This window comes from Limulus polyphemus, unplaced genomic scaffold, assembly GCF_000517525.1.
Source record: "Limulus polyphemus unplaced genomic scaffold, Limulus_polyphemus-2.1.2 Scaffold2273, whole genome shotgun sequence".
Classification (NCBI taxonomy): domain Eukaryota; kingdom Metazoa; phylum Arthropoda; class Merostomata; order Xiphosura; family Limulidae; genus Limulus; species Limulus polyphemus.
In genome coordinates this window covers 107,879-132,445 of record NW_013667883.1, presented here as the reverse complement: position 1 = coordinate 132,445, position 24,567 = coordinate 107,879, and the positions used below count along the sequence as shown (strand labels likewise).

Genomic DNA, 24,567 nt, shown 5'->3' with positions numbered 1-24,567 from the left:
AGCTACACAGATTTCGAAACTAATAGAATTTTTTTTTCTATCAAGTTGGGATTTTTTACAAATCGGGAAAGAAAAAACTCTTATTTAGATCAAATTATTATTTCTTTCACCACAATGAACATTTTTTATTATTATGTTTGCTGTGTTTGGGCTCTAAAACGATCGATAAGACACTCACATCGCGATTGGTCTAGAGAAATCTGTAGCCAGTGGTTGTCAAAATTTTAAACACAACAAAATGTGACCCAATTTAAATAAAAACGATTCACTTATGTCAAAGTACATATCACGTTTTGTGAAAAATCTGTACGTGATGGAGAAAAATGGATATTATTTTTGGATTCAGCATACAGGAATTCCTGTAGAACATGTAAAAATTTCAAGACAATAAAACCATCGCGGGCCTGTGTTATCAATCACTTGATAAACGTGTAGTAAAAAATACATAACATTTGTTAATTTATAAATACAGTCGACTAAGCTTAGTTTAATTACTTGGTTAGTCAATAGAGTTAATTATTCTATAAGTGTGATGTGCATAAAACTAGATATAATTGATATAAGGAACAGAAGGTAACTTGTACAATGCTATATTAAATCTTAAGTAAGAAAGAAAAACAGCAGGGTTGTAAAAAAGAATATGAATACATGAGGAAACTCATTAATAGCAACCTGTTGTGTAGGCGTAATATTTTATTTTCTACGTATCAGAAAAGTATTGACTAAGTTAGTTCAGATTTAAAAAATTATTCTATGAAATACAACGTTTGTCTTGACACAACATAACGACGGCCTTTTAAATAGAGAAAGCAAAATCTGACATAGTTGTTACAGCATTTTTACTTGTTTGTTGTTAAGCACTAAGTTACTTAATGGGCTATCTAAGTTCTTCCCACCGTGGGTATCAAAACCTGATGTTTAGCGTTATAAGCCCTCAGACTTGGAGTGATTTTACCCGTTTACTGAGAATACTGTATTACCATAGTTACATAATAAGTTTAATAATTACGTCTACCTGAGAATACTGTATTACCATAGTTACATAATAAGTTTAATAATTACGTCTACCTGAGAATACTGTATTACCATAGTTACATAATAAGTTTAATAATTACGTCTACCTGAGAATACTGTATTACCATAGTTACATAATAAGTTTCATAATTACGTCTAAGGCTAAAAATAAATTCGAGCTGTAATATCATAACCCATCATGAAGAACTCTAGAATGGACGATTTAACGCCTTACTTAATATACACAGTTAAACATAACTCTCAAAGGACGGGGCTTTTCTAGGTGAAGTATGGCAGGAGAAACACTTTACTAGGCTGAAATGGGCTTTATCATCCTTTCTGTACTTCATAAAAACGACAGTTTTACTCTCCGATGTTTAAAACTGTTGCGTTGTTATACATGACAAGCCACAGAATAATCAGATAATGGAATAGATCTTCTCGTGGCTCATGAGCTCGAGCATAGGTGTACGTGACTGAGCTCACAGAGATTGTAGTAAAAGTCTGCAGATAAGTTAAGAGATACTTCAACCTGTAGTAGAGGTGACTTCTGACTGCGTCGAGAGCTCAGACTGTGACATAAGCTTGCCACAAAAAATTATATATGCAATATAAAGTAGCATATATCTCAGTATCGTGGTATTCTTGTAGTAACATCACATAAAATATGAACAGAGGTAAATGAGGTTCTCCGAGGCTGTTTTGTATTAAAATATTTATATTTCATACAAAATGGATCTTTTAATTTTGATAGCTAACGGACAGAGTTTATTTAATTCTATGTAGCTCTATATAGATTTTATTTAATTCTGTGTTTCTCTGTGTAATATTCATTGAATTTTGTGTAGCTTTACATAGATTTGATTTAATTCTGCGTTGCTCTATGTAGATATTATTTAAATCTCTAACTCTATGCTGGGCTTACTGAATTTTGTGCATTTCTATATAGAGTTTGTTGAATTCTGTGTACTTCTATATGAAACTTATTGAATTCTGTGTATTTCCATATAGAATTTGTTGAATTCTGTGTTCTTCTATATGAAACTTATTGAATTCTGTGTATTTCCATATAAAATTTATTAAATTATGTGTATTTTCATATAGAGTTTATTGAATTCTGTGTATTTTCATATAGAATTTATTAAATTCTGTGTATTTCCATATAGAATTTATTAAATTCTGTGTATTTTCATATAGAGTTTATTGAATTCTGTGTATTTTCATGTAGAGTTTATTAAATTCTGTGTATTTTCGTATAGAGTTTAATGAATTCTGTGTATTTTCTTATAGTTTGTTGAATTCTGTGTATTTCCATATAGAATTTATTAAATTCTGTGTATTTTCATATAGAGTTTATTGAATTCTGTATTGCTCTGTGTAGTAACATGACAAAGGACGTGTTCTAGTAGAAACCATTTTTTTATGTAAATCACAAAAGTAGTGAGTCTTCTGTTTATTACGTACTCGTGTAACATCTTATACGTGATGACTGGAATAATAAATGCTGAACAACTGTACACACACATTCTAGTGTATTAGTTTGTATTTTAAACGCAAAAAATATTCGAGGAACGTACGTAATTAGTGAAATAAATTTTGCGCATTATAAACTTGTTTATCAGAATAGGTGAATGGGTCGTACTTCTAGCACTAATATTGTAAATTATTCCTTTAACCTTATATGGACAACAATTTTTTATGCGTACAGTTGTAAGTAAAGTTAGTTGAATATTCCATCTTCTTCTGTGTTCAGTTTAGCCTACCAAATTTTAAATTATTCCTTTATATGTAACAAAATCCTGAGAAGGAAGCTCACGTTAATCCTAACAAACTCCTGAGAAGGATGCAGACGTCAATCCTTGGTTTCATATCTTAAGAAACTCTTCAGACGCAGTGCATGGGTGTCGGCTTTCAAGGCCACGTTTAAACTCTCCATTTTCCTCGGCCATCTTTATTGCGACAACAGCTGTTATCTTCAGGGTGTGACTAGACGGATTAACTTTTCAAATCTTTGTATATTTTAACATTACCGGGAGATATGCCAGTCTTATTACAATGACTTTTTAACTATAAAAATACACAAAGAGGAAAACGTTTTTGCTGCTTTTTAAACGAATTAACTTAAATTGTATAATTCAAATTAATATACACATTTCAAACTTCTAAACTGTAAGCATTTTGATTATTTATAGTATGTAGTTTCTGGCGTTCTCGGTTGATTATCCACAAACGTATATCTTTTTGTTAATTCAACCAATATCTTTATAATTTAATATTTCGTACATTTGGACGTTCTAGAAGCTCTAGTATTTTTCTACGGTACTATTTTTTTCCCATATTATGTCATCTAAATAGTTACATTTACTTTAAATGCTGTGAACGCTGTAATGGTTCTTATTCTAGGCCGGAAACGAAGCATTTGTCAAAATAATGGCAAGGAAATTTAGATACAATTCGTTTCCTGTGATGATTGTAAATTCCTTTCTTCATTTGTTGTAATATCTCTCCTTACTTAATTGCTCTATCTGTAAAATTTGAACAGAGCCGTTTTTGACATAAACTTTGCGAAGAGCTTAGGTCCTTGAATTGCAGTACGTAAATCTTATCTTAAGTGATCTGTAAGTGACGTTTGCGAAACTATTTATATCATTTTAAGAACAAATTTTCTTGATTTTTTAGTAATTCACATTCTGACCTTTAGAAAATCTAATTTCATACTTCGGCTAACATCTAAAACAAGAGCAAAAAATACTGGAACACACACACACACACAAGAAAAGAGGCGATAACTGGTAATAAGAGTCGGAACTTCAGTATAAAGTAAGCCTTGACGTTTGAACGTCAAGAACTAATTGACTCACATTCCGACCCTTATAATCTGAAAGAAACATCAACTCTTTGATGTACTTATAGACGAGACTCTAGTTTGCAAGAAGTAGTTTGAATAAGAGTACAATAAACTTTCAAAAATTAAGGTTAGTGCCACAGCTAGCGAGAAATCTACGTGAATATTTTCAGAAGATTTGTCTCAAAAAAAAAAAAGAATTACACGGGTTTTCGGATAAGCAGTCCTACATGTTTAATCTTTGTCTTGCAGTCTCACGTCTCGTATAACCTTCACGATTTTTTCCTTAATTTATATACAAAGCTGCACAAAGTCTATCTGTGTGCACAGCTGTCCCGGATTTTGTAATGATAGACTAGAGAGAAGACAGTTAGTCAACAGTACCTACCGCGAACTCTTGGGCTACTCTTGCCTGATCAAATATTGGTATTTAACAGTCACTCTTATGGTGCACCCGTAGCCTAAGGCCCTAAAGTACCGAGCGCGTTTTTTTGCGGCAACGGGGCACGAACAGGGAACCCTTGAACTCGCGGTCCAAGCTTTCTGACCACTAGAAAGCACACAGCCCCGAATAATTCGTATTAGAAGGAGTTATTGGTATTTTGTTTGTTTGTTTTTTGTTATGCACAAAACTACACCACAATGAGCTATCTGTGCTGTGTCTAACATGGTTATTGAAACTCAATTTTTAGGGTCATAAGCCTTCAGATTTACCGCTCAGCCACTGGAAAGGGTAGTTTTTGGTACTCATAGTCGTCAACTTTAATCTTGATTAACACTTTAGAAATACAAGAAAAACATACATACGAGAAAGGATTAAATAAAACGTTGAATGACAAGTAAAACATATAAATACTAAAATTAAGAGCTTAACTTGTCATTAATCATTTACAGGCTAGAATGTGATTTTGTTTTTCAACTTAATACAAATTGAGGGGATTTGTGACCGACCTAATTAATTCCTAGTGATATTTGAAACCCGATCATTCAGATAGGCTTGAAAGTGAAAGCGGGGTTGGGTCTAATTCCTTCTTAGTGTTCACATCTTCATAGAAATTAATATATTTCCCAAGATAAATGTGTCAGTTTGGTTTTTCTAATTAAATCAACGGAATATTCGGTATTAAAGACTGTTTGGCACGACTTAAGAGTCTTGTTCATTTCCGTTCAAAAACAAATCAATGGATACACTGCTGACTGAGGGGTACTCTTTCGAAAGGCGTTAGCTTAGCAGTATGAAGCATTGTTTAATGAATGCGAGCGTCGATTCAAATTGCAAAAGGTTTCAGCCTTCAGCTCTTCAGAAACAAAATAAGTAAGGCGTCTTTAGACAACTCCATATTGCGACTGTTTACCGCTCAAAACAATACTTATTTAGTTAAATCGCTCTGCATTAAGTCGGTAGTACAATTCTAAGCTCCATAAGCGCTACTTAGCTTAAGCACTATTAAAGGTTAATGGTTATTATGGGCTTATCATAATGGTGACAGTCAATACCGTCATTCCGTCGAGAGAAAAAACGGAAAAATCCTTTGTAGCGGCAGGTGCTACTGGACTCGCTGCCCTCAGATAAGAGAATAAGATCCCTGTGCTTTTGACAGATGGACCTGTCATCATCAGGAACAAAATAGCTTAAGTATGAAATTAACTTGTCTGAGATTTTCCTGTCATGAGTATAAACTAGCTTGCTTAAAGTTACCTTGTAAGCCTAAGAGTGATGGTTAAAGAGGATCTTTTTAAACAACATTCCTAACTGCCTGCAAGACCAATCACCACTCAGAACAAAGAATTGTCCAATTGTCTTTTTTGTTCTTTTCAAAACTATTCTTCAATAAAGAAATGGCTTATACAATTCATTCTTCTGTGGTATATGTTAAAAAACAAAAACCCATGATGATTACAAGCTTGCGTGATGATAATCTAAAGAAGCGCTGCCTCTGATCATCTGCATTGTAATAGTATTTGGTAGTAGTTCGTGCTTTACAGTGTGCTACGTTCCGAACATTCCATGTACAGAATGTTCTCTTTCATAAAAGACTTAAAGCTTCGAATACGTATTGTATTTACCTTAATTACTACCGACCTTTTATTATAAAAGATCGTGAAAGTTCTGCGAATTATTTGTGTTAGATCAGCGTTATCTGTTAACTTGGCAGTTTTAAAATGTAGTGACTTTTTTTTTAAGGAGAAACATTTGGTGAATTCATGTCAAAACTAATAAAATGGACTCAGTTGAGTCTTTTTTTTTTCTCCTTCAAATCAATTTCCATGAATAATAAGAATTGTTCCCGTTAGAGCTTTCTATACATCTTATTAAATTCGATCTTTAGTTTCGTTTTCATTGTTTGTTTGCTGTTGATTCATACTGGGCTATCTGCTATGCCCACAGCGGAGAATCGAACTCATATTTTAGCGTCGTAAGTTCGTAATCTTACCGCTATCCCACAAGAAGATCTGCAGTTTTGTTAATCTTTCTAAAACTTATTTTATATTAGCGGCGGAATTTAAAGGTAAATAACTTGAACACCAAGAGCAATGATATAAATAATCATTTGGAAAGAGGGATTCTGTTACTTTTTGATAGCTCCTAAGGACGAAGGGGGAAATTTAGCAGATGTTGTTAAATTCTAAGAGGGATTCTGTTCCTTTTTGATAGCTCCTAAGGACGAAGGGGGAAATTTAGCAGATGTTGTTAAATTCTAAGAGGGATTCTGTTCCTTTTTGATAGCTCCTAAGAACGAAGAGGAAACTTATCAGATGTTATTAAATTCTAAGAGGGATTCTGTCCTTTTTAATAGCTCCTAAGGACGAAGGGGAAATTTAGCAAATGTTGTTAAATTCTAAGAGGGATTCTGTTACTTTTTAATAGCTCCTAAGGACGAAGAGGAAACTTAGCAAATGTTGTTAAATTTTGTCCAAATTTTTAAAGATAATAATTTCATTTTGTATGTTTTCAAAATACAGTTTCATTTTCCTTCAAGTGCTCAGCCGACAGTAATATTGGGTTCTGGAACATGAATAAGAATCGAATACAATGTGGACTATGTTGGATCCTCGACGTTTTTACAAGACTTAGCTCTTTAAAAAATTGCCATAACCCCCGTGGTACAGCAATAAGTCTGAAGGCTTATAATGCTAAAATCCGGGTATCGACACCCGTTGTGGGCACATCACAGACAGTCCAATGTACAGCTTTTTTGCTTAACTCCAAACAAACAAAGCTTTAAATTATAATAACAAAAACGCTGACAATGTACTTATTTGGAGCTAGTTTTTATATTAAATAAGTTCACCACAGCCCATAATAACAATATGGAAAGAAATGGTAGAATCTTATTGGTGCAAGCGTAAAGTTACACAATAGGCTATTTTCGACTTGCTATCTGCAGGGGTCGAACCACAAATGTTAGCTTTATAATCCCTCCAGCTTACCTTTGAGCCTCTGAAAGGGTGCGAAAGTATTAGAAACATAAAATAATATGCAAACAGTTTTTAACTTACTTTAACCTCTAAAATTAAGGTTCTCTAAATAATAGGTACAACATGCTGTTAAATAGATGGATTAACAAAACAAAACTTTCAAGAAGTAGGAATTGTGATGAAAGTGTCCAGTGAATGGCGTTAACAATGTTCAATTAGGTGTTTTACATGTTTTTTATTTGGAATCAAGCACAAAGTTACACAATGGGCTATCTGTACTCTGCCCACCACGGGTATCGAAACCCGGTTTCTAGCGTTACAACTCCACAGACATACCGCTGTGCCACTGGGGGCGTGTTTTACATGAAACTCGAAGGCAGGGTATTTTTCAAGTAGGTGTTTTACGTGAAACTCGAGGGTTGTGTATTTGTATTTTGTATTTATGACAAAGACCGCAGTACCCTAACAACCATCATCCTCGCTAAGTGGTTGACAGTCATTTTTATAACACATGGGGCCAAATCGCACCCAAAAACAGTGATTTGAAATTGTCACTCAAAGAGTTCAACTTAAAAATAGTCTGTTTATCTAGTGTCTTTTCGGCTAAGTGTTGCAATGTGTTGGGAAATGATAAATTTATTTTTTCACACACGCTTTGTATTAATTCGTTATTTAATAGTTTTTACCTATCACGTGCTAAACATGGCACGTATTCTTTTAGCATACTTCATACTAAAAGCTTTGCAACTCCATATAGCATTGTCAGTAACAATCTCATGTCAACGTGTTGATATAAATTCACAATAACCAATTTTTATCTGTGCTTCTAGTCTCGGCTAATTCTTTCATTTTACGATTACTGATGCGACTGCTAATGCATGGACGCCTGACGATATCGTGATGGTCTACGTGCCTATCAACACTCGTCCCCTAGTATCCAACTCCAAACAACCCGAGAAAATTATATGGCTTCCTTGGAGAAGCTGATTTCTAGAGAAAGTCCAGACATCATCATAACAATATCGCATCACTCAGGACAAGAATGCACGCCACCTCCCTCTGTTCATTAGTCTCTCTTTTCTGACACCTATAGAAAGATAGATAAAATGTTTCATCGACAAAGGGCTCTATAGTTTGTTCATGGGTACTACGACGATGGGTTTTATTCACGGAACCTGCACGCTTTTATCCTTAGATTATCTGGGTGCACGTGGTTGTATCTCACAGAATACTGCATGAGTGACGTAAAGAAATAGAAAAAAGAAATGATAAAAGAAGTCGGACAATGCTCTGACCCACTTAGTAAACGTTTTGAATGTTAAGTATTGAACTACGTATCAATCAATAAAATCATATTGGCAGGATAGTAATAACCACTGTACAATTTATATTATTTAAACATGATATAATACGTTGAACCAGATATTATTTTCTTGGCACTTGTGTACAATGTTAAAATGATAAATAAATAACCCGCAACATTAAGATAGATACACAACTACTATACATGTTTCGACTTTTACTACGTCATCATTTCAGAGGTCATAGATTGGCCTAAATTAAAAAATATATAAAATAATTGTGTATCTATTTTAACATTTTTTGTTATTTATTTATTGTCCCCCAGTGGCAAAGCAGTATTTCTGCATAATTACAACGCTGGAAACCGGGTTTCGATACCAGTGGTGGGCAGATCACAGATAGCCTATTGTGTAGCTTTGTGCTTAACTACAAACAAACATATTTTTATTATTTTAGTATGGTCAACTGTTAAATTTGTATTGTATTTTGTAAGATAAAATAGTAAGTGATTTGGTATAACTATTTTAACTGTAAATGTTTTTTTATACTTAATTATACTGATTTAGTTCGTATCTTTTGGAATTAAATGTTACAAATGTTTTTTATAGCATTGAATATATTCCTTTTGATATATTTATATTATCTGCTTTGTTTTCTGCATTTCGTGCAAAGCTACTTGAGGGTTATCTGCACTAAGCGTCCCAAATTTAGCAGTGATAGATTAGAGGGAAGCAGAGACGTCGATAGACACTGGCACGTGCCCCGATTCTACTAGACACTGTCTCGAATCCCCAGTTGACGTCTTGAAAAATCAGAAGAGAAGACCGTCATCGATATCATACTGAAACGCCGCAAATTACCTTGCATATGGGCTCGAGCCCCAAATGTTTTAGGTATCTAGCGACGCCTCTGGGGATAACTCTTTGACTACTTTTTTTACCAACGAATAGTGGAATTTGCCCCACGGCGGAAAGGGCGAGCATGTTCGGTGATGGAGATTCGAAATTGTGAGTCGAGCGCCCTACCCACCAGACCATGCCAGATTTTTTTGTAGTCAGATTCTAAACGTGTATTATAATTTAATTTATAAATTTGGTCAGTATCGTTTCAATACACGTTTGCCATTTAATAAATTGTTGTTGTTTTTCTTGTTAAAAATAATCCATAATTTATTTCCCACAAAAATCGCAGTTATTTATCATATGTTTTGTTTTTGTTTCTTCAAGAAAAGAAAGATTTACGTAGAGAAATGAGGCCTTAACGAAATTAAACTATTCAGAAAAGTAGAAAAACTGGCAAACATTTTAATTTATTGAATTCTGTAGTGCATATTGGTGTATAGAAAATATATTAATACTAAAAATAAACGACCTTATAACACCAGAATGTTGTTTTTATTTAATTAGACACTCAACGTTTTGCTTTACAGCTTCTTCAGGAAGGTTAACTAAAATACAATCGTAAATTGACAGTGCAAAGCTTCAACAGAAGCTTTTTTAAACATTTTAATTTGTCATTTAGTAAATGATCTTAAGCTGTCTTTGTATCGTATTTTGGTTCAAGCTGTCTAAGCTTTGGAATTAAATATATATACGTTTGGGAAAAGCACTAATAACGTAAATGCTTTAGATGTAAAACAAAACTTCGTCATTCAAGCATCTGATGTCATTTTTATACTTGAGGTGTGTAAGAGATTTTACTTTTAGATCAAACTAGTGAATAAAACAGAATACCTCTAACTGAGCTTACCCTTAGTTTGAAGCATGGTCATCATCAAATTATGGAAGACAGAAGGGTCAAACTCCCATCATCAATACAGGGAGTAGCACTCACTTTGCTCCCCTTCCCCATAAATTTTAATATGTTTAAGATTTTCCCAACTTGACTTGAGTTTTTAGTCCAAGTTAATATTTTGTTTTTTGTTAATAAAAATGTTCATTGTGGTGAACGAAATAATAATTTGATCTAAGTAAGAGTTTTTTTCTTTCCCGATTTGTAAAAAATCCTTACGTGACAGAAAAAAAAAGTAATATTATTTTCGAAATCTGTTTAGCTGAATTATGGAAAATTCTTTATTAAAACCAAAACAACTTTTATGAAGTTTAAATTCGCAGGTCCAAATTATGAATCTACTTCTGAATCTCTTTTTTTGGACACTTCTCCATCCACCCCACACACACATAACCATTTTGGTTCTGATGCTTACAATTTAAAGCTTGATTAACATGTTGCTTATTATACTTCTCTAGTACTCTTCATTCTTTAGATACATTTTTCACAAATTCAGTGTTTTTTCGTATTAAATTAAGTGCAGAAAAGTCGTAAAACGTTTATATTTCAAATATATCTAATGATTTTCGTCTTTCTCAAGTCTGAAAATAATGCTAACTTTCTTTAAACTCATATAAATATTGAATTTCCAGAATAATATACGGGATTGGAAAGAACTAGGGATCAAGGTTATCATTTTGTAAAATATATTCTTCTACCTTCTGAAAGGTTTAGTGACTTATAACGCTAAAATTTGAGATTCTATCCCTACGGTAGATACATCATACATAACCCCTTATACGTATGTGTGCTTAGAAACAGACCAAAGAACAAATAATTTACATATGACACGTAGTGTGTATGTTTGTAGCAAGTCTACTGATGCTATTGAAACATTTTGGTGCAAAGGTTAAAGTTAAGATACTTATCCTGGTGATTTTCCAATTGTTTATAAAAATAATAATTACATTTATACCTAGAACCACTCTATGTTGCGCAGACATATACTCTGATTAAAAACAAACGTAGTCAAATGGATTAAAACAATAGTGCTAAAATTCGAAATGAGATTGCCATTAGGTGTTGTTGTTTTACTTTCTAGTCTTCTTCACTTTAGAGATATTAACCTTAAGGAAAAAAAATCTTCAGCTGAGACAATTGGTCTTCCGGCTATCATGTTTTCAGTCATTTATACTCTCCTGCTATCTATCGGCATAAAATACAACTAATATGGTACGCTTTTGGGGTCTTTATATTTAGGTTATTTCAGCAAATTCTATGCAGTTTTCTTTCAAATGAAAGTTAGTTTCTAAATTTTAAATTCTGTGGTGTATATTTTAATGCATTTTTAGATAAATATTGCAAGATTAACCTGTAAGTGGTATAAGTTATAATGACTCGTAGCATTAAATACTTGATTTGGCGAAGTTGATTACATATTAAGGTTTAAAGACCAAGTATATTACGTCTGAACAAAGTAAACTATTATTAAGTAGACTGAGGATATCAGAGCTTTGGAGTTATCGAATTAAACGTATTCTTTTTGAGCGGGAACTGCGCTATCAGATAGGCTAAGTAGGCAACCGACTACGGCAAAGTAGAGGACTACAAAATAAAAATAATTCTGGTTGATTGGGTGTATTTAGGGTAAAGTCACATTGGGCTATCTGCTGTGCCCACCTCGGGGAATCGAACGCCGGATTATAGCGTTGTAAGTCCGTAAAATTACAGCTGTACCACGGAGGGACAAAATAATTGTACCGATGAATTCATTTGCCAAGTTCGCTGTATGCTTATAATGTTATCCTAGCTTGCTTGTTATGTTATCCTAGCTGAACATGTCTGCCAGCTTCCATCATTATACAATATAAACTTCTCTCTGTCTCTATTTTCTTTTTTCAGAAAGCGTTGACAAATAAGTATTTCAAAAAATATGTAATTATAAATTTCTAAAATATTCTGGATACTAGACAACTTTTCTTGTATAAGCGAAGTTTAAGCCTAATAGACGGTGTTTTTTGTTTTGTTTTTTAGGAAGCGCGCAGGACAAAAACATTCCTATAAGATTATTTCAGTTTGTAAAAAATTCGAGACAGAGACTACTTCTGTTTTCCTGCTTCAGCTTCTAGTTGGTAAGTATTGTTAACTGTGAAGCCATTGAGTGATCATGCAACTTACTATTAGTAAGTTGGGAAGTACTGTTCCTTCTTAGCAGTGGGAAAACAGAATCGATGTTGTTTGTGCACTCCAGTGCCATCTGGTAGAGGTCTACGGCGATCTCTTAAATAATTCAGAAGAATTAATTATTTAATTAGTAGCATCAATGCTACATGTTTTTAAAATCCTATAAAAATGTAGATTTAATCTGAAGAATAAAAGAGAATTCAAGATAGAATATATATAAACTTCTCGTTTGTTTGTTACTAAGCGCAAAGCTAGACAGTGGGCTATCTGTGCCGTGCCCACCACCAGTATCGAAACCGGTTTTATAGCGTTATAAACCTTCAGTTTTTACCGCTGAGCTACTGGGGGCTATAAACTTCTGAATCGCTGACCTCAAGATTTTGAAGTTTCTTTGTTGGTTGTAGTGAATGCTTATGGATCTATGGTTCAAACATTTTGTTAATGATTACTTTAATATTATTATCAGATTGACCTGTTGTAAATTGTATACATTTGTCATAATTACGATTTCTAATATTTAATTGTTGTTTAAATTTTAATAATGCATTGCAATAACTTAGTATCTGGTGTTATCAACTTAAACAGCACTGTATGCGACACAATCTAAACAGCTGCTGGTCAGAAACCCTGTGTTATTTTTAGATAAACTGATTTTCTCACAAATATCAGATTAGTTCGTTTGATAACGAGAGGAATAAACAGGAAATTTACAAAGTAATCTAAATTCGAAAACTCAACCGAATTTTAAGCCACGTGAGAAGTAAACTAACCGGACATGTTTGATGGGAAGTGAAAATATTCTTTATTTATCTGTACACACTACTAAAGTAACAACAAACATGTGCATACTTTCTTAGACGTTTCGACAATCGCCTCCATGGATCAGTGAATAGATCATCAGCTTTCTATCTTTCTTAGACGTTTCGACAATCGCCTCCATGGATCAGTGAATAGATCATCAGCTTTCTATCTTTCTTAGACGTTTCGACAATCGCCTCCATGGATCAGTGAATAGATCATCAGCTTTCTATCTTTCAATATTCGTCTCTCCCGAACTAGATACTAGGAAAACTATGTATGTAATTGAGAAAAAATATATGTTCCAATCTTGCAAGAAATATCGTATGCTTTCTCCGTGATAGCATCATCACGTGCCTGGTCGTTCTACCTTGGCATTTGTCGGCATCATCCACTTAGCCAGTAAAGGACGTTGCGAGCATTGACCCTTTCTATGTGCACGTACGGCCTTACTACAACATCCCCCTGTGCAGAGAAGGTATCTACTATAGAGAACAAAGTCACGAAGGTAATTAGAAGAAAACAAGTTCACCAGTTTTTATGGGCCACGTATTTATGAACAAACTGCATAGAAATAGATTAAATGATGTTTCAAAACACCCAGTATTTATTACTAAAGATGGTGGGAACATATGATATGCCTGCATATGATAATCCTAGTTTACGGCCTTAACTGTCTCTATTTATGAACTGCTACTATAAATAAAGCAACCATTCAACAACATCTGATTGCTTCCACGGCTACTCTTAACCGAATAGCGAGATTGATTGTCACTTTTGTAATGCACCCACAGTTGAAAGTATGAAGCTTGTTTAGTGGCACAGTATATCGAACTCTAATTTGGGAATTTTTGATAAGCAGCCATGTTCATCACTAACCATTAAGCCACGCCCAGTCTTTCATTAGTTTAGATTTAACCTGACATTAAGATCTACTTGTCACTTGAAGCAATATTTTTTTGCTCTTAGTAAGAAGTTAGAATATTATGTGTTATGTAGATAATGTGATAATTTATAGTGTTTACTTCATTCACGTTAAGACTTGTATCTCTTATAAATTTTTTTATACTTTTTAAAATTGTTTTCTTTCTTCCTGTCCCTCGGTGCGTCAGCAGTAAATTTATGGTCTTAACTGCTCATTGAAAAAAAAAAAAAAAGATCACTCTTCAAGCATCTTAAGGCAAGTCTTCTTTTTTTGGAAGTGAGTGGGGAGGGGTGTTAGAGGAAAATATGGGAAGTGTGAGTTGCCTCTGGTACTCATAGGTAAAAACCATGAAAAGCAAACTGATCCTTTTTAAATCCTAAAATTAAACAGTGAATTTTTGCATATCAGCCCTTAACATAACGTAATGTTTAGAGACAACAAGGGACCTATTGGTCCATCTAATCTGTCCAATCCTCTAAACTAAATTGAAGCTATAAAAATAAAAAACTCAAAGCCAGCCGTTATCATTCATGTAGTTACTGCCTTCACATCATCCGAAGGCTCATCACCCTGTTAGAAAAATATAATTGTTTTAGCTGACGACGACTCCTACCCTGCCAAAATTTATATTTGTTTCCCCTAATCCTACCATTATCACCATTAAGTATGAAATAAGAAACAATATGATGCATCAACACTATCGATTCTCTTAACAATCTTAAACACCTCCATCATATCCCTCTAACCATTCTTTTTTGCAAAACAAAACAGTTTTAGAAATCTTAATCTTTCCTTGTATGACAACCCCTCCATCTCACGCATCATTCTAGTAGCTATCCTTTGAACCCTTTCCAACAATTCCCCAAATGTGGCCTAACCAGTAACATATACGATGAAATTATAACCTCTTCAGATTTGTATTCAGTATTTTTGTAGATACAACCTAAAATCCTATTTGCCCTACAATTAGCAAAAGCACACTGCTTGGATGGCTTAAGAAAATAATTAACTACTACACCAAGGTTCCTTTCTTTCATAGCACTGTTAAGGTTATTCCTATCCAAAGTATATTTATAATTAAAATTATAATAACCCACATGCACTATCTTGTATTTATTATGATTAAAACCCATCTCCTATTTATTTGCTCAACTCACTGAATGATCTAAATTCTTTTGTAAAGCAGCAGCATCCTCCTCACAGCCAGCAACGCCAAAGAACTGCATATCATCAGCAAATATAAGTAATTTATTGACCTTTCATTCATCTATGTCACTGATGTAAATCAAAAAGACCAAAGATTCTAAGACTGAGCCCTGAGGTACCACACTTGTGATATTAATCCAGTTTGACTGAATTCCATTGGTAACAACCCTCTGCTTTCTTTCATCCAACCACTCTTCTATCCAATTAGCTAACTTATCCCCCAAACCTATACAGATAATTTGTTTTACAAGCCTTTTATGTGGCACTTTGTCAAATGCTTTCTGAAAATCCAGATACACCAAATTACACTCTTACCCTCATCTACATAAGAATGTCAAAAGATTTGTGAGGCAAATTTTTCCCTTAGTAATACGATGTTAACTATCCAATAAAATTCTAAACTTTGTTAAATTACTTTGCTTAACATCTTTTATCAAACTTTACAAAACTTTGCCCACAATTTATGTAAGACTAATAGGCTTATATTCACTGGGATTATTTTAATTACTTTAATGATATTATTTAACTTCTAATCCGCTGGCACCTGCTCACTATTCAAGGACTCACAAAAAATAGTAGCAAGTGGCTCACATATCCAATCCTTAACATCCATCAAAACCCTTGGGAAAATATTACCTGGCTGAAGAGCCTTATCATTTTTTAAACTTCCCAATTTTTTCTTAACAAGCTCAGAATTAATGTGATCATCTTGTTCGATCGGGTTTCCATCTATCAACTTTCAAGATGAGGAATGTTGCTTAAATTGTGAAAAGTATAAACAAAAGAAAAAGCATAATCTAATAACCCTGCCATCTCATAGCAATCAGATACAAGCCTTCTTTTATAATCCCTCAAATGTCCTACCCAATCCTAGCATTTTGTTTACCCTGAATGTATTTAAAACTTTTTCATGCATCCTTTTTGATGTCCTAATTTTTTATTTTACCAGCTTTCTTTTTTACTTACAGGCTTGTAGCCTCTCTTTTATTTCTATGAGGAATACGCTTATCTTGAATATTTAAAAAGTTACCTTTGAAAGTTTCCTACGTTTAAACAGTGTCAGCTGCCCAATTCACAACAAATAATTATTGTCGCATCTATTCAAATCATATTTCTTTTTTTTTATTGTACAGACCTATGAGTCCTTGTGTGTCATTAATTTTAAAGCTGAAATCTTTTTTTTTTCTAACTCACCACAAGCAAGATATGGAATCAAGCGAGTCTGTTGTGGACAATTCTTTAACTAAGAAAAGGGGCACTTTTGAGACATAACAGGAGGAAGGCTGGGAGTTGAGCCCACCCTACCACCCCTGTGTACATTACTGGGTTAGAGTGCTTAACTCACAATCAGCCAGTCGTAGATTTGAATTCCATCACCGAATATGCTCTTTCTGCTGTGGGGGTGTTATAATGTACGGTCAATTCTACTATTCCTTTACAGTAGCCCAGAGTTGGCAGAAGGTGGGTTTGACTAGCTGACTTCCCTCTAGTCTATAATTTTAAAATTAGGAACGTCTAGCACAGATAGCTCTCGAGTAGCTTTGCGCGAAATTCAACAAACAAGCAAACTGTTGATGGATGTAATTCTACGAAACCATTACAACTCAGTTATAAATTGTAAATCAAATGATAAATTGGACTTCATATTTATTTTTAGTAATTTATTTTGTCAGATGCCTTATTTGACAGGGAGCGCTTCACTTCCCAAGTTCCATGATGGATATTTCATGTGTAAAAGTTCGACTTCTTGAGTCTGAGGTACCATTGTGAAGGGATTTGTATATTGAGATGGGATTTCGTATTGTAGTATTGAATTTATGGATTGGTGTATTTACTATTTTGTTACGATATGGTAAAGCGTCGACCCACTGGATCGTTACTGAAGATGGGAAGATACAGTCTCAAGTAAGTAGCAACTTGCAGTTTTAAAAAATAATTTTTTTTTCACGCAGTATGCTAGAACTTTTAATTTTCAGTGTAATTCGTAGAACCATAAACTTTGTAGTGACTACCTCATATGTTATATATTAGCATGTATCTTATATTTCGGAAATTGCAGGTATTAACTAACAGTATTAATATCATAATTATAGTATATGCAGTACATTCTCAGAGTAACGTTTAAGTTTAACTTTGTAGTTATAGAGAGGCTCTTGAATTATTACGTAGAAACCAGAAGTAGAATATTACGTTCCATGCTCAATGTCGTATGTGATATAATGGCATTTATTTGGAATTAAATTAAAGAAATATGTTGTGAAGAATATGATATAATAATGTGATTGGTTGAAGATTGCTAACTATGTAGGTAAGAGGCCAGTAACACCATTCCCATATGGGATATGCCATAATATTAATAAAACATTTTAGTGAGTTAAAAGGTCAACAATGAACACATGGCACAGAGATATAGTGGAATTAAAACTTAAAGCAACATATTGCAATTCAACAATATAGCATTCAGATTCCATTGAGTAGTAGTTTATATTAAATCTCCAATTTTTTTATATCTGTATTTACCTCCTGTACCTTTGTCTTTTTTCATATTTGTGGATCAGATCGATGTATTTTAAGTATTAGAATTAACAACATTGTAGAAAGTTATGGCAGCTTTTTCTATTGTTTTCAGTAAATGTTACAAAGAAGCAAGTAGAAAATTATATAAATAATGATGATATGTACAGCAGTTTTCAGTAAAGTGTTTTAATATATGAAAATTTAAAAGGTTAAACAAAACAGGTTTAGTAACTGGAAATTTTTGAATAAAATAAATCTTCACTCTCTGGTCATGTAATTGGCTTTATACTATAGCAAGTAGAATGGGTATCTTGTTACAATAGAACTGCAATAGTAACAATAACCAATATCCATTTACGCAAAATAAGCAACTCCTGTAATTTGTTTTTTTTTTTTTCAAATGAATGTTAATCTTAAAACATAAGTTTATAATATTTTTCCACATTATGATGTGTAAGATTGCATTAATTATTAAGCCTTAAATATGCATTATTATTGTATTCTTTGTAATCATAATTTTTTAACTTTAAAATACAAGTTCTATAAGCATGTGTTTTCTGTTAATATATACACCAATGAGTCAAGGTAAACCATTAATAAGGTATTTCGTATAGTTCCTATGATGAAAATAAGTACATAATCTTAAATTAATAACAAATTATAACATGTTTAAGTAATTTTGTTGTGCTTCACTCTTCAAGTCTTCTTTTTTCTTTTGTTGTTTGAGCTGTTTATTTGAATTTTTTAGATTAAAGTAGCTATGTTATTTTTCTTCTCTTACATGTTGTTATAAAGGTATTGTGCCATATATGTCAGACTTTGGATATGCTTTAAATAAACTTAGGAGAAAATCAGTATAGCTGCATGTTATTTTAAAGCCTGTATTCTCTTGCTTAGCATGTCTGTACATCTTCATTAAATGCTGAAATTGTCCATATTGTTTATTATTTAGTGATTTAGATACTCTCTGACAATATTGACATGATTTGTTTTAAATTTGGTTTTAGATGGATTCTGTCTTTTCCTTAAAAAGACCTTATGACTTAATGGCTTTAATGCAGCAAGAGCAAAGAGCTATGCTTGTTGAAGATCTCAAAGAACATTTAATGACCCAGAAAGAAGAGATTGATCGTAGAGAAGATAAAGAAACAAATCTTGAAGATAAAATCTATTCCACAGATGAAGACTGTATAATTGCAGGCAAACCTTTGACAGAATTTGATCTTTATTTCAGCACAGTTATTCTGTTTGACTCAAAAGAACTCAGGCAAGCCATGTAAGTTTTATGGATTATACTCATCATATATTTAATTGATAAATATATATATTTTAGAGAAAGGTGTGTTCAAATTTTTAGATAAGTTACTTTGAATGAAATGCAGAACTGTTTAATAAGGTTATTTGACCCAACTATTGCCTTATTTTGCATTGTAATTTTATAAGCAGTGTGATATTTGGAATAAATGCTAAAATGAAATTAAATCCTCAATACACATGTAATTTGCATTGTGGTTTACAGAATACTCCTTAATTATTTAAGAAAAGTATAAAATTTTCAAAAGTGTATATGATACTTCAAAGTTTTAATACTGCCACTTGTATGAAATTTTGTTTAATTGGTACACTATGCTTTCTGTGATCATTAAATAATTGTTTTTAAATTTAATAACGCATGCACTCTTGTCTGACATAGTAGTTTGGTTGTTAGAGAATCAGAGTATTTGTCAGTAACATATGGTTAAGTTGCAAAAAAAAACAGTTTTAGTTTTTTCGAAATAAATTTTATATTAATTTAAATAATAGAACTACTAAGTCATGAATGAATGTGGAGGTATGTAACATTTAGGTTTGACCTAACCAAAGTTTTATGGGCAGTAATGTTTAGATAATCTTGTGTATTCGCAAAATAATCCTTTCACCAACAAATGGTGTCTACATTTGCATTCAGGTCCTTCAAGAAATAGGTTATGCTTGCCAATTAATTTTAACTTTGATAGTGATAGCATAATGACATTTTTTTAAATTTTTTTAAGCCTTTTTTTTTATTACATACTTTTGTCTGTATATATTACTTTTGTGTGTATTTGCCATTGCAAATTTCAAGAATAAGGATGGGCCAACTATTGGTGGACTTTTACCATTTATTTTGTTAAATTGGCCATCCACCCACTTAATTCAAATCTGCCGAGAAAATTGTTGGTGGATGGGGGTTCTTGGGGCCAAAGAAAAAATATCAGTACTATTAGGCTCATTTGGAGAGTACTTTCGTCTGCTTTGAGGTTTACACTAAATTGAAATCAATATTTTAGGCACATTTTAACTGGCTGATTGACAGAGAGTCAACCAATTGCAAAATGTTTTTTGAAGCTAAAGACCACAGAAATGCACGAACTCCTTCAATGTATTATGGCAGATGATTGAAAAGTATATGCATAGAGATAGGCTTTAAATCTTTCATTATTAGCTTTAATGGTGTTCCTTTTTCACACATTTCTTTAGAATTATATAAAATATATATTTCTTTCATGAGATATTATTCTTGTGTGAGAAAAACAATTATTAGACTAAAATTAGGCAGATCACAGATAACCCAGTATGTAGCTTTATAGTTAACAACAAAGAAACATAATAGCAATGTTTCAATTGCTTGGATAGTTGGAATAATAAAAAAAATAGTAATAATTAGAAACACTAATTTTGGTTAGTTGATTATTTTTGTGCCTACTCAATTTATTTGTAATTTCAATTAATGAATCATTGAAATAATCAAAAACATTAATAACCAGAAACACTAATTTCAGTTAATTGATTTAATTATAACTAATTAATAAGTTAGTTTTCATGACACTAATTGATGTAATTGCTGCTTATGGGTAATAGCTTAAATCACCCAGTTTTAATGTTAACTGGTCTGTAATTTTTATCATTGAAACTTGAGGTAGAGTGGAAAAAATTCCAATGTTTGCTGATCATCTTAGTAGAAAATAATGTGAACATTTAGTTCCCCTAAAATACACCAGAAAGCACTTAGACCCTTCTGTATTCCAGAGTTTGCAAAAGCCCCTGGACCCCCAGATTTATGAGCTAGGACTCAGAACCAGCCAAAAGTTTGATTTGCTGTTTGCATTCCTGAAATTTCAGATTCTTTCAGCTTTCATGCCTGTTTATAATAGTCAAGACTGAAATTATTTCTTCTGCATACACCTCTTCATTTTGGGATAAGAACGAGATGGGAACATTCAGTTTTATTGGGTTTCGGTGGACTTCAAGGAGGCATCCCATTTAGTTCTTCCTTGCAGCTGCTTAAACTCTCATCCTTGTTTCTTACTAAAGGAAAATTTCCAGAGAGTAATGGGTGCTAGATTATATAGTTTGGGGGAATTTTTGCTCTTTTATTGGGTTATTTTTTCTTCTGACTTTATTAAAGTATTTTTCTTGGTGTTCTGTTTTTAACTTAAACAGTATTTATATGGTTTTCATGCTTTTCAGCTGTTACGTGGGGGACCAGCATCCTTGCTTGTGTAGCTTCTGATATTTGGTGATTTCCTTTTAATGAGCATGTGGAGTGATCTGTCGTTTTTCATACTTTATTTAGAGAAATTGGTTGAAAGTTCACCTTAGGAGGTCTTCAATCATAAGTGCTCTGAGCAAAGTGTATTTATCTCAGGTATGAATTTCCACCTCTCAAAGAAATTCTTCTCTCAGAGATTAAATTGCATACCCGTCAATTCTACTGTACCTGTAAGACATCAATAATTCACTTGGATTCTAGCTACTTCTTCATCCAGAAGTAGATTGTGTTGATGTTTTGTGAAATCTACGTTTTTAGAATAAAAATGACACCTACCAAGGGAAAAGTCATAAATACATTATTTAGATTACTGATTTGTTGAAATAATCAAAAACATTAATAACTGGAAACACTAGTTGATTTATTTTCATGAAGTTAACCGATATATTCTTAATTTTGATTAATCAGTTATTTTACCCGACACTAATTCATGTAATCAATGCTCATAGGTAATTGATTACATCAGTTAATCGAGTTAGTCATCAGCTCTATCATGACATCTTTTATCTTAATTTTCAATGTTTGTTTATAGTAATCACAATAACTGTAAATAACTAATATATTTTACCAGTTGATTTAAAAATATTTCTATATCATTATGGCAACTTTTTAATTATGTAGTTGCCACTTTTGTTCTTACCACTGTGGTATATGATGGAGGGGATATCTAAGAAAGTATCACTGGTGCATGTAAATAACTTCCAACCTACCATTCATGTTGTTATAAATGTGAGTTTTATGATTTGATAAAACGTTTTATATTTAGCATTGACAGTAACAATAAAACTAGTGCGTTTGAGATCCATAATTTCTTATAAATACTAATTTGTTTAATATTTACAAGCTTTTAGTTTGACTACTGGGGCCTTTGTCAGGTCAGATGTTTGGTACATCACATCTTTTAACCAGTGAAGGCCACAGTAAATAATAAACACAGTAGTATTTATGTGGGAAAAATGTCCACAGTTTCATTTAATGTTGATACTCCTAACATAATGATCTGAAGTCACATTTAAATCCACTTTTCCTGTTACTTAATTTATGATTTGTTAATATTTCCAATTTGAGTTTAATTGAGTCTATCAACACATCCAAAAATTTCTCTACATAACAGTGTATGTTCCTTTTAGTGCTTTAGTAAAAGAAATCCAGTCTTTTTCCAAAATATAAGTGCTGATTAGAGTTGAATTCATTTAATTTCACTTCTTTGTCATTGCCAATTGGCTTGTCAGTACTCCAATATATTAGGCATTTTTCTATATCCCTGAAATGTTTAGCATTTCTTAATGTGACATTTCATATTGAGACCTGATAATGCCTGTGTCTATCACCTATAAACACTTACTTCATTTTATTATAGCCCTGTTTAAATGGTATAACTTGTGTAGACTTTTGGAAAAGAAACCTGTACATAATGTACATGTAAATTTGCGGGAGAAAATCATTTTTGCTGGAGTAAATAATTGACAGACATGTTTCTGCTTAACTTGAAAAGTTTATGACTCATCAGGTGACTGATGACAATGAGTAACATATATTTTGTTTAAAATAAAAACGTTTAGCTATCGGTGAAAACTATGACATGGTGACTAATCAGCTTTTTGAAATATTTCAATAATACATTTGAAAAAGGTGAATCATATTTCTGAATTGAGTACAATATTTTTTAAACTGCACAGAAAAATAGTTAACAAGGAAATTAGAAGTCTGAATGTGATCCTGTCATAATTATATCCTGGAAAAAAACTTCATGGAACAGTTAACATCCATTATATATTTACTTTTGTAGGAGGCTTTTTTTTTTCTAGTCTTGGTTTGATGTTGATTTAATAGCTTTCAGTTGTAAATTGAAATAAGAAACTTGGGTGTATCATGGCTTTATCCTTTCAAAAGTGAAAACAATGACATACCTGATGTAGTTTTAGGGCTTCAAACTTTAAAATATTTATGAACAAGTTTTGTAAGAGATAAGTTTCAAATTCTGTAAAGTTAGCCTTGCATGATACGTGAATAAAAGCTTAAAGATCGCATGAACCAGTAAACTATGGTAGACATTTACATATTTATTAGCTATATTTTATAATGAATTGGTCAAGAATAAAAGTTTGTTGCAGTAAAAAAATTGCTTTTAAATAATATTTAAACCAACATTTTGCTTTTGAGTAAAGAAAGCAGCTACTGCTCGGGCTTATAAAAGATTGGAGCCAATAAAATGACCAACTTCAGAATTCTGTCACCAATTTCCAAAATCAGGAGCCAACTTATTTTATTACCTGTTAAATTTATGCTTATACAGCATGTGTAAGCAGTTAAATTACTTACTCATGATTCTGTGTGTACAATAAACCTATTTCATACTGTAACTACCATGTGAATTCAATGTTGATATTCTAATTTTACTGTCATCAAATATTGGTGCTAAATGTTACATTTTATCACCAATAAAAGTAAAAAAATCACTAAATGTGAAAGTGAATATAATATGGAAAAAAATTTTTAAAAAGTTGTGAGAATTTGAACTCTTGATCTTATGAATTATGAGTTGGTAGTATTTGAAATGAATTATGTATCAATAATTTGAATTTTTTTTTACAGTGTCAATGACTGCATGAAAGAAGTGTCAACAAGGGAAAAGTACAAAAAACCTAATTGTACAGAAATAATTGAGCTGGATTTTAGTATGCATGCTTTCGAACATCTTATGGTAAGGTCATAATGACAAACATTCCTAGATGTAAAGATTCAGGTTTATTTTAAGTACATTCAGTCCTCATTATTTGTTGTGAATGTGTGTGGGCCATGAGGAACAACAAAATGATGAACAACATGGCTCACTAACTCATTGACTGGCATGTAATACATGGAAGATATTGTTGCGTATCTGCTCGTTTGTTAATTTCCGGTATAAATTCTTTCCGAGGAAATTCAGCAATACAAGAACTTTCTTAATTAAAACTAGTTTATTCTTTCTCGATACAACTTTGTAATACACAGAATTTCCACAGTCACTTTAAA

The 24,567-nt window shown here is 32.5% G+C and overlaps 1 protein-coding gene across 1 annotated transcript in view; it reads left to right on the top strand.

The window, feature by feature from the left end:
* Window positions 1-17,173: 17,173 nt before the first annotated feature.
* Window positions 17,174-24,567, top strand: part of LOC111087540 (tetratricopeptide repeat protein 17-like) — a 34,745-nt gene continuing 27,351 nt past the window's right edge. The window contains exons 1-3 of the mRNA XM_022394502.1: window positions 17,174-17,369; window positions 18,989-19,257; window positions 24,148-24,256. Coding sequence (XP_022250210.1) covers window positions 17,253-17,369; window positions 18,989-19,257; window positions 24,148-24,256 — 495 coding nt within the window. The 5' untranslated portion in view covers window positions 17,174-17,252. The remainder of the gene's footprint in view (window positions 17,370-18,988; window positions 19,258-24,147; window positions 24,257-24,567) is intronic.